This window comes from Brienomyrus brachyistius, chromosome 3, assembly GCF_023856365.1.
Source record: "Brienomyrus brachyistius isolate T26 chromosome 3, BBRACH_0.4, whole genome shotgun sequence".
NCBI lineage: Eukaryota > Metazoa > Chordata > Actinopteri > Osteoglossiformes > Mormyridae > Brienomyrus > Brienomyrus brachyistius.
Genome location: NC_064535.1, coordinates 37241151 through 37254699, shown reverse-complemented (window position 1 = coordinate 37254699; position 13549 = coordinate 37241151). Strand labels below are relative to the sequence as shown.

General features: G+C 51.9%; 1 protein-coding gene across 5 annotated transcripts in view; it reads left to right on the top strand.

Moving 5' to 3' along the window:
- Positions 1-13549, top strand: part of plekha5 (pleckstrin homology domain containing, family A member 5) — a 60783-nt gene that overhangs the window by 32707 nt on the left and 14527 nt on the right. For 4 of the 5 annotated variants that reach the window (XM_049006884.1, XM_049006883.1, XM_049006882.1 and 1 more), the window contains exons 5-10: positions 4831-4963; positions 5382-5486; positions 6422-6494; positions 9077-9177; positions 10393-10508; positions 11517-11999. In XM_049006884.1, the coding sequence (XP_048862841.1) occupies positions 4831-4963; positions 5382-5486; positions 6422-6494; positions 9077-9177; positions 10393-10508; positions 11517-11999 (1011 nt within the window). Of the gene's footprint in view, positions 1-2307; positions 2347-4830; positions 4964-5381; positions 5487-6421; positions 6495-9076; positions 9178-10392; positions 10509-11516; positions 12000-13549 lie in introns of all 5 variants that reach the window. The other variant, XM_049006885.1, reaches the window with a different exon arrangement.

Sequence of the window (13549 nt, the reverse complement as noted above, 5' to 3'; positions counted from 1 at the left end):
CCCAGCCTGCATGTTACACGTCACTGTCCCTGTGTGGCGCAGGCGGGGGTGAAGAACCTCTAAAACAACCAGCCGGTCTTCTAACCCAGCAAGTCTCTCCCCCCCATGGTTCTGCTAATGCCGTGATCAATGTGTTTTACCACCGGACTGCAGGGGTAATTACGCGCCCGTTCCACTGCCCCGTTCCTGCCTCGCGAGCTTTAATAACCTGTCACTGCAGGTTCTGCCACTCCTACCCAGTCGGACAGATATTTCATCGTTGCCCGCGTTGCCAAATGAACTCAGCAATATGTCACCGTGTTTCATATCACCGGGTTAGCCAGTCTGGCCTCACCTGAGGGTCAGAGGCACTGAGTGAGGTGCTGAAGCAAAAATAATGCAGTGATTAAGTGGATTTTTCGCATGCCCTTCCCATGTGACTGGGGCCTTTTCGCATGCCCTTTCCATGTGACTGGGGCCTTTTCGCATGCCCTTCCCATGTGACTGGGGCCTTTTCGCATGCCCTTCCCATGTGACTGGGGCCTTTTCGCATGCCCCGCCCATGTGACCACAGAGGCATGGCTGACACGGGTCCCACTCCTGGTGACAGTCTGTCGCTTCCGTCCCACTGCCACTGAACTGTGCAAAGGAAAAACATGAAAAATGAATGAGCGTTGAGCTTTGTTTCTTTATTTCCGAGTTCAGATAACAGATGAGACGCGTGACAGAATTATTCATGCTGAAAAAATAAATGCCTTTCAAACAGAAACAAGGGGCCTGTATCACAAAGCTCGATTTTCTTACTTAGCCTTGACAGTTTTAAGGTACTCCGGTTTAAATGGGCTTCATCTTTGTTCAGCTACATTTATCCCAGACTACCTTAAATCCTACAAGTTATCCAGCTAAGCAGAAATCCTGCTTTGTGATACAGGGTCCTGGTCTGTTCCTGCTTCGGTATTAATGATGATATTACTGTGTTCAGTTGCTTTGTTCTGTCTGCCATGAGCTGGTGTCATGCGCTTTGCGGTACTCTGTAGTGAGAACAGAAAAGCACATTATTTACTCACCTGTCACCCCTTCCCCAATCTCCTGTACTGCACATGTGGGGTTGGGGTTAGTTAGGGTTGCTGCATATGACAACGCACTTTTCCTATGCACTGTGAATTTAAAAAGAAAATCCAAAGGGAGATTTGCTGAAGGGGGTTTTTCGAGGCGAAATCATATGATCTTAGAGTTTTTCTGAAGCATTGTGCACGTGCCAAAATCAGGCAGATCTTTTGGCCGCCTCATAGGGTGACTCTGGTACTTCTCCTTGAGCCGCAGGCTCAGATTGCCACATTCACGAGTGTCACACCCATAAACCGGCGTTAATCACCTCAGCTCTCGGGGAGAGATTACAGAGCTGCGTTTGTGCCAGGAGTGTCACTCTGCGAAATACGAATTTCCCCAGGGCAGGTGTTAAGGGCCTAGTTTTGTGTTTAACAAGAGGGCTCTGACTGCGTCCACGTCCTCTGCTGGGCTCTGACTGCATTTCCGCTGCACCGATCCCCTCTTCCCTTCAGGAAATATTTACAGGGTCTCAGGCTGACATGCTCTCAGCATGGGGGTGCAGAGCGTTTCCTTATTTCTTCAGATTAAAAGTGGCAGCCCTAACAGGGACAGTATAGCCTTCCTCACGCTGCTGTGTTAGATGCAGTCTCGGTGATGGGTGTAGGTTGCAGGTCCCCCCTCCCCCCCACCATGGAGGAAAGGACCACAGTGACATGCCAAATCCTGCCAAGACTGCCCCCCTAAACTGATCATAATCACTTTTATTATTGGCATGTCAGTGCATCCACAAGAATTTTAACAATAAAGATAACACTAGACAACCTAATGATGACGACACTGCATATGATACACAATGGTATCACCCAGAATATGAGGTGATGGAGATAACGGGTGAGCTGTGCCGGAGAGCGATAAAAAGGGAGAAGACAATAGAGAGTAACGTAAACAGTAACCTGGGCATGTAGATCCTGAATATATTCACGATCTAAGGTTTGTTATTCCAGACACATGGGGTGGCGTGGAAGGGAGTGAAATTAAGTACCGAGGTCCGTGAAAATAATCTAAAAACAGATATTCAGTCTAATAAAAAATGAAAGACCATAGATAGTGCAACTTAAAAATATAGATGCGTATTAAACTAAATGTATTACATTTACTATTAAATAAACAAGGTACTTTGTGAATCCGTATGTTGTGTTTTTATTGATGAGCGGTGACCATGTCCGTCCTCTGGCCGCCGTCCCACCCCGTTCTCTCCCCCTTTCCTTTGTGTTTTAGCCTGGGTTGCAGGACAGCCATTCGCCCGGTAATAAGCAGGTAACGCTCCCCGGGACAGCGGGCGCCGGCTGGCCGCCGGAGGCTCCGTCTTTCTGCCTGCTTTTCGTCTTTCGTCTTTTGTGTGTCAGACTCACACTGCGTGTCGTGCTAACCCGCTTCATTTTACCCGCATTACTTTAATGTTTGTCACGTTTTAAAAAGCCCGGACCGGGCAGCTGCTCCGGCCGCTGATTCACAGCCGGTCTCTGGGGCGGTCATTCCGTTTCAAAGTCGACCGCAGTTCCCGTGTCACCTTTAGAATTTCTATGAGGCTGACAAGCTGAATCGCTGTAGGATTGTGTTAAAAAAAATAGCTTTGCATAAAGTGTGTAAGTCTTTGTACATGGAAGCGACGGTAAAAAATACACATGTAAATGTAAGGAGAGTGGACGGCTCCCGGCGAGTCCTCGGGTTACCCAGCAGGAGCTACGCTTTATCGCAGCATTTAGCTTCTTTTATTTTTCGAATATCACAGGAAGATTTACGGAATATTAATGTTTTAATACGTGTGAGTAAGTCTGATACATGTTTGACTGCCTGCATTTTATATTTGATTTTATTTTCCCTTATTTGGACACGTAGAGAACCGAGTTTTTCTCCGATGTACTGAGTACCAGTAAGCCCAGGCTGAGCATTGCCTTGCAGCCCCCTGGATCTCGGCCCCATCTCTTACGAGCTGGGGGCAGGACTCACTGCATGGTGACTCCAGACCAAGAGGAGGCGCTGTGGGGTGGGGTGGGGCGCATAGCTATAGCATCACAGCAGTCATCGATTACACGCCACATGTGGTGTCCTTGACCTCAGCTGCTGTGGATGGGTAGGACTGGTTAAAACGGCACTCTCGGTGTAGGGGTGCGTGACAGGAAGTCACCTGAGTCACTTTTAAAAGACGTTATCACGCTAAGATCGCGAGGGAGTGGAACGTAAACATGAGATACCGGCACAGATATGATTTCACATTAGCCAAGTGAAACGGCTTCCTGATAAGTAGGATGAATCATGGCGTTTAACAAATACAAACCGCAGGAACTGTTTGCACCCGCCCCGATGACTCGGGAGTCAGGACTAGTCTTTTCATGTGTTGGGAATGTGATTAGCGCCTCTTTCCTAATCACAGTCAACCCCCTACCCCCAAATGGCTCTTATTGTGCGTGATTATTTGCTGATTAATTTTCATGTGAAGCTAGCAACCAGCCCCCGAAAGGCCAGGGGGTATGGGGGGGTAACCTTCAGCTAAGTAGAGCACGAGGCCGTGACGCACTCGGAAGCGTGCGCTCCGCAAAGCTCCTCCCCCAGCTGACGCGGGCTGCGCTCACGGGCCGCTGGGGGTTTGACAGCCAGCGTTCGCGTCTTCGAGGGCTTGCTTAGCTCGTCCGTCTCGCCCGGAGGCTGTATGGACCGCGCTCTTGGCCGTGTGCCTCATAGCCAAAGCAGTGGAGCATCTTTTTCTAAAACCAAATCACCGACGACCGAGTCTGTGAAATGATTTCGGGGGCTCTGCTTTAAGCGTGATGCGTGGCCGTGCTTATGCATCAGGTGCTGGTGATTAATGTGTCACACCTGCCACACGCTGATGCTAAGTGCCGCCCCCTGCCCCCCTGACCGGCGACATGCTGCTTATTTCTTGATGAGACGTTTAGCTTCTGAAGGATTTCGGAAATCCTTTAGGGGCCCTGAAATAGGCCAGTGTCTTGTGTTCGTTGTTGGCACCTACTCTCTCCTCTGTCATGTATGTTTCCTGCACGTGAGTGACAGTTGCCACGGTGACTCCTGTGATTCCATCAGTGTGACCTCATCGTCCTGGGGGGTTGTCTCTGTGTGTGTTACGCCCCCTGATTTGTATTACCCCCCCGGTCTTGCCAAACTAACCCAGACCCGGCCCCCCTAACTCCTGCCTGATAAGGGGTCGCGGCCCATCCGGATAGACGCGACGTTTGGGTGTCCCTGCGTGGTGACCTGAAATCCCCCTCCCCCCACAGTCCGCTGGGTGGTATTTCTCACTCTGAATTCCCACTCTCAGTGCCCCAGATGTCACGGTTCCCACCAGACCCCAGCGCCGTGCTGTAATTTGAGAATGTAGAACATCGCTGTGGGACGAAAGGTTTCTCAGCTTAAAATCCCACGTATGATTGTGATAAAAATGGAAGGACATCTTCACATGTTTTTCTGTTGATTAACTGGAACGAAACACTCGACTTTTGAATATTCTTTTTTAGTTTTAACTTGGATATGAGAAAGTAGTCAGACTTGGGGGCCAAATTAAAAGGGTATCCCTCAGTCACGTTTGTCAACAAGGATTTAAAATGTGAGTGAATCATTCATTTCGTATTGTTCTGCTTGGCGCCGTTTAAGATTCCTTCTGAGCAGAGTGAATGGCTCTGTGGTCTGAGGGAGGTGCTGCATCTCCATCGGCTCATTCCCCACGCCTTTGGTATTCGCTGTGTTCACAGATCCCCTGTTCCTTGTGCCCCCCCCCCCCCACAGGCAACTTCAGAAGGCTCCGTTGGAGGAGAGGAAGGAACCCGCACAGAGGACCATGAGCGAAGCGTCCAACTACACGGGGGGGTCGGACCGGACCGCCAGCTCCACCGTGACGTCCAGTGGCTCTGCGTCCAGGGTGGGTGCTAACAGCCACTCCGCTTCTCTCTGTCTGCTGTATCACATGTCATTCTAAGGACTCTAAGTGTGAAGTCGGAATCAATAACATCAGGCAGGTCCAGTCAGGGCGGGTATCACATACAGGGCTCAGGGTCAGAAATGTGATCAGATATAGGGACGTGGGGAGCCGCCCCGGAGCGCTGCTCAGCAGGCTGGGGATCTCCGGAAAGGATGGGTGCCGCTGAGGTCAGTCTCAATGGGATTGGTCACCAGCTGTCCAATGAGATCACAGAATCTGGCCTCTTAGTCGCAGATAGTGCCTGTAGCCTCATGGGATTTTCGACTCGTCTAAACGGGGAGATGCGCTGTCATGTCCTCCTTTTAAAGGTGCATGTCGGGAAAATTAATCTCTTCCATGTTTTTTTTTTCTTCTTCAGCCTTCAAGATCATCAAAAAAAGTCCACAACTTCGGAAAGAGGTCAAACTCCATTAAGAGGAACCCCAACGCCCCAGTTATCAAACGTGGCTGGCTTTACAAACAGGTATTTTTACCCAGCAGCCGTCCTTCTGATCGTGTGCGTTCTGCCGGCTTGCTCTGTGGCTGGTTTGTTTAAGGCAGGTCACCATGCTTTATTTACACCAGTGCTGAAACGGCATTCAAGATGGGGCTTTTTTGCTGATCCGGGGTCAGTCCTGCTGTGCTCACCCCGCAATTAAGAAATGGGAATGCAAATGTACTGATATTCTGGTTGCTGTCGGGCAGCATTTTCCGCTCGGCCCATGCTCCTAAAAATGGAACAGGGGACATTTATCTGTCTTTGTCTGCTGCTTGGGTCCTGTGATCCAGATTTAGTCCCAAAATTGGTCCGTCGCGGCCCCATTTGGAGACGTGATCTATGAAAGAGAGCAGTGATATCGCGGAGTAAACTGTAGGCCTGCCCTCCTGCAGCAGCTTAAATGATAATATTGAAGCGTTTATGGTAGGCGGGGGCAGCCCAACTGTGGAGCACAGCGACACCCCCGATGGATAATATTTAAAAACACAGTATTAAACGGTATAGAAACAGTCACATGGCAATGTGGTCACGTGACAAAGATCAATCTATCTGACCCGCATCCCTTCCGAACAAGGACCAATCAGAGCAGACCCAGAGGTAGATGGGAGCTGGATCTCCCTGCAGGCTGGTGTAACCTCCCGCTCACCTCCTAAAATCAGCCCGGCTCAGTGTGGGCGGCAGTCAGCAGGGGATCGCTCGCTCCTTAAGGCACCCTGGCCATATCCCTCCTCTTAAAGGGATAGCTCCTCTTTTCTTTGTTTGATTAAAGGTTCAGCCTTGAGGGCCTCAATCAAACGTGGTGGGGTGAACATCGTGCTTCCGGGGTGAGGTGTTGGGTGGGGGGGACAGTCAGAGTTACTTCCGGGGGTGTGGCAGTCTGCTTGCTGGACCCTAATTCTGCTCTCTACTGCCCTCTACAGGACAGCACCGGGATGAAGCTTTGGAAGAAGCGCTGGTTCGTGCTGTCCGACTTGTGCCTGTTTTACTACCGAGGTGAGCCCCGCCCCCCACACCTATACCAGGCGGTCCATCGGGCATCGTTGGCACAACTCAGCGACACCACCAACTTATTTCACAGACTCTGTTTGTTAGATAAGTTCTATTTGGCTAAATAATTAGAATCAGAATTTCAAAATATCACAAAAACTTCAAAGATCGCAATGTGACCTTTTCACAAAAAATTATAATATATGGTTGTAAAGTACCATGTTATCTAAGACGACACGGCATAGCAACTGAGCTAACCTTTGTTTTAGCAGAGGTTAATTTGACATGCAGGAATTGTAGAAAGTAAATTAAGCAAAATGAAATAATTTATCTGTTGCTTAAGTGTTGACAAAGACAGGCTATGCCACTCAGACAGTCCTCCGCAATCTTTGTCCTCCATGTTCAGCTTTGCACTTATCGCTGTATTATTGGGAATGACAGAAATTGATGTTGGAGCAATATTTCGACCGAGTTCCCCTAAACTAAAACGTGACCAGCGGCAGTTTTACAATGACTGTGTCATTAGCATAATTTAATGCACTGCCCAGTGCCCCGTGCTGTAACGAGATTCCACTCTCTCCTGTCCACGATGAGTGCCGCCTCGACCGAAGCGATGCGCCTTAATCACCTAAACGGGGAGTAAATTAGCACAGCGCACCGCCTCTGACTCAGCGCCTAGTGGAGCCTCATCGGGGCGGAGTGCTTAAGCGCTCCTCTCTCGCCGAGTGGGTCACGCCGCAGACTTCCGCGAAATCGGATTAAGTAGCGAGGTCGCGCCAAAGATTCCATTTCACAGTTTAGCAGTTATAGTACTAGGGAATTGCGTTTATCAGTAGGGGGCGACGTTGAGACGTCAGGATCAGAATGAAGCACAGTCACTGTGGGTGAATTTCATCTCTCTGAGCCTCTGCTGTACTGTCGTCTCAGCCATGTACTGGACACGGTGAAGTGAAATGATGTTCCTCCTGAAGCTAAAGTGTGACATCACAGCAGTAAAGCCAGAGTTATGGAATAATTTACATGGTGCAGAAAAGTCCTGTATAATTATCAATAATTTAAGGGGAAGGGACAGAGTAAAGACTACTACCGATATTTTCTCCATAATGTAACATATAACGCTCCACATTAGTTAAACACTGAACAGACACGCTACATAACACTGGGAGGTCCTGGGTGTGCAGCAGTAGGGGGTGTTTTGCCTCCAGGCTTTGTGCCATGGGAAGGGTGACGTCCCGGCACGGTTTGGCCGTGCTTTGCCGTGAGGACGAGCACGTCTAACTGTGTATCCAGGACCTGAGCAGCATTAGCGCAGAGCCGCCACTGCTCATGTCCAGCATGGCGCCCGAGAGTCACATGAACGGAAAGAGCGATGCCATTCCACCTGCACTTTCCCATAATCCTCTCTGTTCTCCTTGGCTCTAATAACCGTCCAAATACCTAGAGCATGAGGGTGTGTTTATGGTGGGCTGGATGTAGCTCGCTTTCTCTCTCTCCTTTGTTGAGCTCTCCCTAAAATGTCCTTTTACTTTTCAAGCACTGTCATCTTTAATGTTTATGAAGCGGTTGATTAATGCGAATGTTATGATATCCACAAAGTTGCAGGGGAATCTCAGCCACTGCCAGTTCGACGCAGAACCCGTTTGCAGAGTTTACGTTTCAGTGCCTCTGTTAAACGGTGCAATTAATAAAAAGGCCCCACCCCACAACAAAATCACTGGTATTACATAATATATCATCTGTCATGCTTGTTTTCATTTTCTCCCGAATGTTATACGCAGCTAAATGCTTTAAAATGCTTATTAGGCTTCAGTATAAAGCTTGTGTGTTTGCGTGTGTAACCACTGCGCCCTCTAACTGCAGTACAGTGTATTGCTGTTGCCCCGTACAATGGGGCCTTGTGCGTCACATTCAGTCTGCACTGTACTTTGCCAATACCACCACGCTATTGGGTAACACCAGGGCCTCCCCTGCCTGGAAATGGAACAGATGTTTTTCTGTGTAAAATCTTTCATGGTACATCTGGGTTATTCTCACGGTACTTAGCACAGGGGCTGGGGAATGACACACGTGTTGATCATCATGGTTATGCTTAGTGACACATCACGCGGGGGGGGGGGGGTTGTTGGGCACAAAAGTACCAGGCTGTCGTTCTGCATTTTAGCTGCAAGGATGGAGATTTCAGTAGCTGCTTATGTGCTCTTCAGCTGTGCGGCCTTGATATTCAGTGGGCGAGAGGGGTCAGTGTAAATAATGCCTGAAATGTCTTTGTTCAGCACGATGGTTAAAGAGTGGCAGGCCAATTTTTGTTGGTTGTCATTGCTGACATCCATCTTACCAGCCTCTGGAGACCTTAAGACGGAGAGCGGACTGCGTTCTCTCGGCCCTCGTGTTCAGACACGATGTCGGCCCACCCCGGTGAATCTAAGAGCTGCTCCACACCCTGAGATGGCGCTAACTGGGCAAGCGGCTCACGGCTATCGAGCCGGCTGCGAATATTCCGAAACGGGGGAAACCGATTCACCCCCCCATGTCATGCGCACGCCGTCACCATCCCCCTGACGGACGTGTCTCTCCTCCCTGCTTCGCAGACGATAAGGAGGAAGGCATACTGGGAAGCATCCTCCTCCCCAGCTTCCTCATCTCACTGCTGTCGGTGGACGACCACATAAACAGGAAATACGCCTTCAAGGTCAGCAGCATGCCGCCGTTGTCTTCGGGGCGAGGGGGGGGGACCGGGGCACAGTGGGGACCGGACCGCTTGGTCGTACCGATTCCCAGCTCCCCAGGGTGTGAGAATTCCTGACTGCGGGGGACGGAGAGACCGAAACGACCCCTGCTGTCTCCCCCGTAACCGCATTCAGGCGTCGGGCTAGTTTGTCTGACGCTCCAACTCCAATGAGGGTAAGATGACCCCAGCAGGGCCCTCCCAGGCAGGGCTGAGGCGCCAGGGAGTCTGGCCGGCGGTCAGTCTGGGCGTCCCTTAGGGGGGTCCAGGGACGGGCTCTAGGCTGCTCCAAAGGGCGTCTCCAAAATGGAGACAAACACCGCTCGACAATTGACTATTGCACAAACAAATGTGATTGATCTTACTTCAGCTGCCTTCTTGTGGTTAGCGTGGCACTGTGGTGTGTGTGTGTGTGTGTGTGTGTGTGTGTGTGTGTGTGTGTGTGTGTGTGTGTGTGTGTGTGTGTGTGTGTGTGTGTGTGTGTGTGTGTGTGTGTGTGTGTGTGTGTGTGTGAGAGAGAGAGCGCGACACCCATTTCTTGGATCTTGCTATGACACTGAGATTGATCCTTGACCCCAGTGACATACCCATCATGTGATCTAACATAGTGCCTTGTTTTCCCACAATGCTCTGCTCTCGTGCCGCACGGCGAGGGAGCGGTACCAGTGGGCTGCATGGGACAGACACACGGCCGGTCGGTACGTGAAGCTGTGTGACACGTGGCTGTGTGCTGCGCCTGTCTTTGCCATGTGTGGGGGGTGTGTATGTGGGGGGGGGGGGGCATGGGGGGGCATGTACATATGGCGCTCACACAGCCTCCCTTTCTTCTTGCATAGAAACACTTAACCTTTGATTTTGCATTTTATCTGCGCTTTGAATTGTGATTTCCCCCCCCCCCCATCTGCACCGCCATGTCTTTTATTTAAAAATATCAAGCTTGCACCCTCAGAAGACCCCAGACCCCCACCCCCCCGAAGCACCACAGCTTATCTCTGTCACACCTGTTTCTCACTAATACGGAACATCCTGGTGTAGCAATCAGCACCCTGTAGTAAACAAGCACCCCCACCCTCGTCAAACCGGTCTGCCACCTTCCCGGGGAGCGCATCTGACCTCACCGTTGCTCTCTCTGTTGCAGGTCTTGTGTCGCGTTGCAGTTAATGCGATCTCTCCGCCCAGGCGACGCATCCGAACATGCGCACGTACTACTTCTGCACCGACGCAGCCAAAGACACCGAGTCCTGGATGAAGGTGATGACGGACGCAGCGCTGGTGCAGACCGAGCCTGTCAGGAGGTAAGACGGACCCCCCCCCTCACCTCCACACCTCACCGGTCTTCCAGCCATGGCTCATTCAGAGTCATGCTTGTGGGTGAAGTTATGAAGGTATGGTATCAGAGGCACAGGGACAGTGACAGGTCGGGCAGGGCAGGCAATGGCCTGGGCCCCCGAGCTGGGAGGGGGGGCCTCCGACGGCAGCAGATAACATAATACCTCTGCTTTGTGTATTCTGTATCACACAAAAGTGAAAATGAAGGATTTGTGTTTATTAAATTCCCTTTGTTGATATTATTCATTTAGACGTATTAAAATAATGGTAATAAATGACATTCAGCGTCGGTCTCTGCATCGTTGTGAAATCAGACTGAAAGTAACTGAGGTATTTACATACACTCTCTGCATGCCTGTGTCACTCTTCTGGAGCGCGGCCCGCGTACCTGCCCACCTGCGTCGTGTCGGTATTTACATGCGCACTCTGCCTGCCTGTGTCGCTCTTCCGGAGTACGGCCCGCATACCTGCCCACCTGCGTCGTGGCGGTATTTACATGCGCACTCTGCCTGCCTGTGTCGCTCTTCCGGAGTACGGCCCGCATACCTGCCCACCTGCGTCGTGGCGGTATTTACATGCGCACTCTGCATGCCTGTGTCACTCTTCCGGAGTGCGGCCCGCATACCTGCCCACCTGGGTCGTGGCGGTATTTACATGTGCACTCTGCATGCCTGTGTCACTCTTCCGGAGTGCGGCCCGCATACCTGCCCACCTGGGTCGTGGCGGTATTTACATGTGCACAGCCGGTGGGGCTGTGGAAGTCTGAAACTAGGAGAGCCGTTTGGGATTCAGCACGAAAGAAACTCAGGTAAACAAAGCAGGCTTCAGGTTTGGGGGCTGGGTCAGTTTAGTCTGATCTCAGGTTTTGGGGTTTTTCATTGACTCTCTTGGTCCCTGACGACTGGGTTAAGAAAGACTGCAGTAAAGTAAACAGTCACAGAGTATCTTGTTTTACCCTCCATCTCTCACCTTAGATTGGAGAAGATGCAGGTAGACCAGAGGACTACGCAGAACAACATGTTGAACCACCGCATCCTGACATCTCCGGAGGCGCAGAACAACGAGCGGAACCGTGAGGCCGTGCGGCGTGAGGAGCCCGGGAGGCGGGACAGCGGGAGGTACAGCCTCCCCAAGGGCGCCGTGGAGACGCCGCTCGTCAAGATCAACAGCATCAAGCTGCAGGCTGCGCAGCCCACTGCCGCCCAGGATGTCACTGCAGCCCCCTCCACTCCCAAAACACCCCCGGCCGTCCCTGGCCCCCCGCTGACAAACGGGCCGCGGGAGCGGGCCCTGGAGGGGCCCATGGAGGAGACAGACAGCGGCCTGGCCCCGCCCCCCGCCGGACCCGGTCCTGCCCCACCCCCCGACCCCGAGCCGCCCTTACAGAGGAGCGGTTCTAAGCAGCAGCTGGAGCAGTGGGTGCGGACCCAGAGGCGGCAGGACGACGAGACCCGCAGGTGAGCCGCTGGAACCCCGCCGTCTGTCCCCGATCAGCACCACGCGATAACTTTTAAAGGCCACCGCTTCCCGACGTGTCCGTCCGCGGTGCACGTTACCGCTATTTCTGTATTCGGAAGGTGTCTGCAGGCAGGGACACGACGACCTCGCTCACACGCCCGCCAGCACTCGTCCTGTCACTCCGCGCGTTCGCTTTCCCACACGGTCGCATCTCCGGTTCCCTCCGACGCCGAGATGGCCCCGGCTGGCAGCCGGAAGAACGTGGCTGTCTCGGGTACCCGGTCGCGTAGTTTGCGGTCAGGAGAGAAGTGATCGAGGCGGGAAGAGTGCTCGGGTTCGAGCCTCTCTGTCCCATGTGGGGAGTGTGGGGTATGAGATGATAACTGCCTCTCCCCCTGATGGGGGGGGGGATATGGGTAGGAGATTTGGCAAATGGAGGGGGCGCTGATGTTGGGATAATCTGGCCTATTCAATGAGGGAGGGAACTGGACTAAAGTAGCATGGAAGACGAAGGGGTTTAGTGCCCTGTTCATACTGACTGGAAGGCTGCATTAATCCTTAAAGCGTGTTTGTTTGAATTCCAATGGCGTCTTGGAGAGGAACCAGCGATGAACCAGCGATTTCACATGACTCTGAACTTAACGGGAGCTGAGTACCAGTTCAGATGCTGCAGGTCGCCCCCTCTGGCCCATGAAGGGAACTGCACCCCTGTGTGTTACATCGGCAGTGACCAGAATCATAAAATTCCCACTGAATAAAATGGGCCGGTGCCAGTGTTCGGGGGGGGTCACGGCTTTGATGGCAGTAATATTCCTCACCTTATCACCCCCTGATGAGGTTGTGAGGTTTTCAGTAATGGCCAGATGGGTCTCCCCACTAGGGCCCGTTAATCGTCTGACTCACCAACTGATGTTAGCACCGCAGGCTCGGTCTAAAGGGTGAGCGCTCGTTCCGGCCCACTCAGGTCCGGTCGGCGCTGTTCGGAGATCCAGCTCCTGGGTCATGCAGTAATGCGTCCCCAGCGGGCATTTTTGACACTTCGCAGGGGTGAGAGAGACCATGAACGTAAAACCAGGTTCCCGTGTATGACCCCCCCTGGTGGGTGCAGGCAGATGACAAAACAGCCAAATTAGCAGCAGCCTAATTAATTCAGCCACAAGCTTCAGCGGGCCTGCACTAAAAATAACAGATGTTCTGTCACACGGGGGGACTTTCCGGAATATTCTCCCTGTGAGAACGCAATTGCTGTTTTTTTTTTTTAGTGTTTTTTTTTACTAAACGACGCAGAACTGTGCTTCAGCTCCTCTGACTGCAGGAATGCTCTGTGCTTATTAGGCAGTCGCTTTCGCATGTCCATGGGTAATATCGGGGATTCCGGCCGGACGCACGGCGTCCGATCGCAGGTCTGTTCATTATCTGTCGCTCTGGACTCATTCTCGTGTTGGCTGGGTGTAAACCCTCAGTGCAGGATCACGCCTCTGGGGCATGTTTGCCTTCTCGCTTGTATCTTGCTGCTTCACACACATCCCTCCCAGGCCTAGGTGTGTGT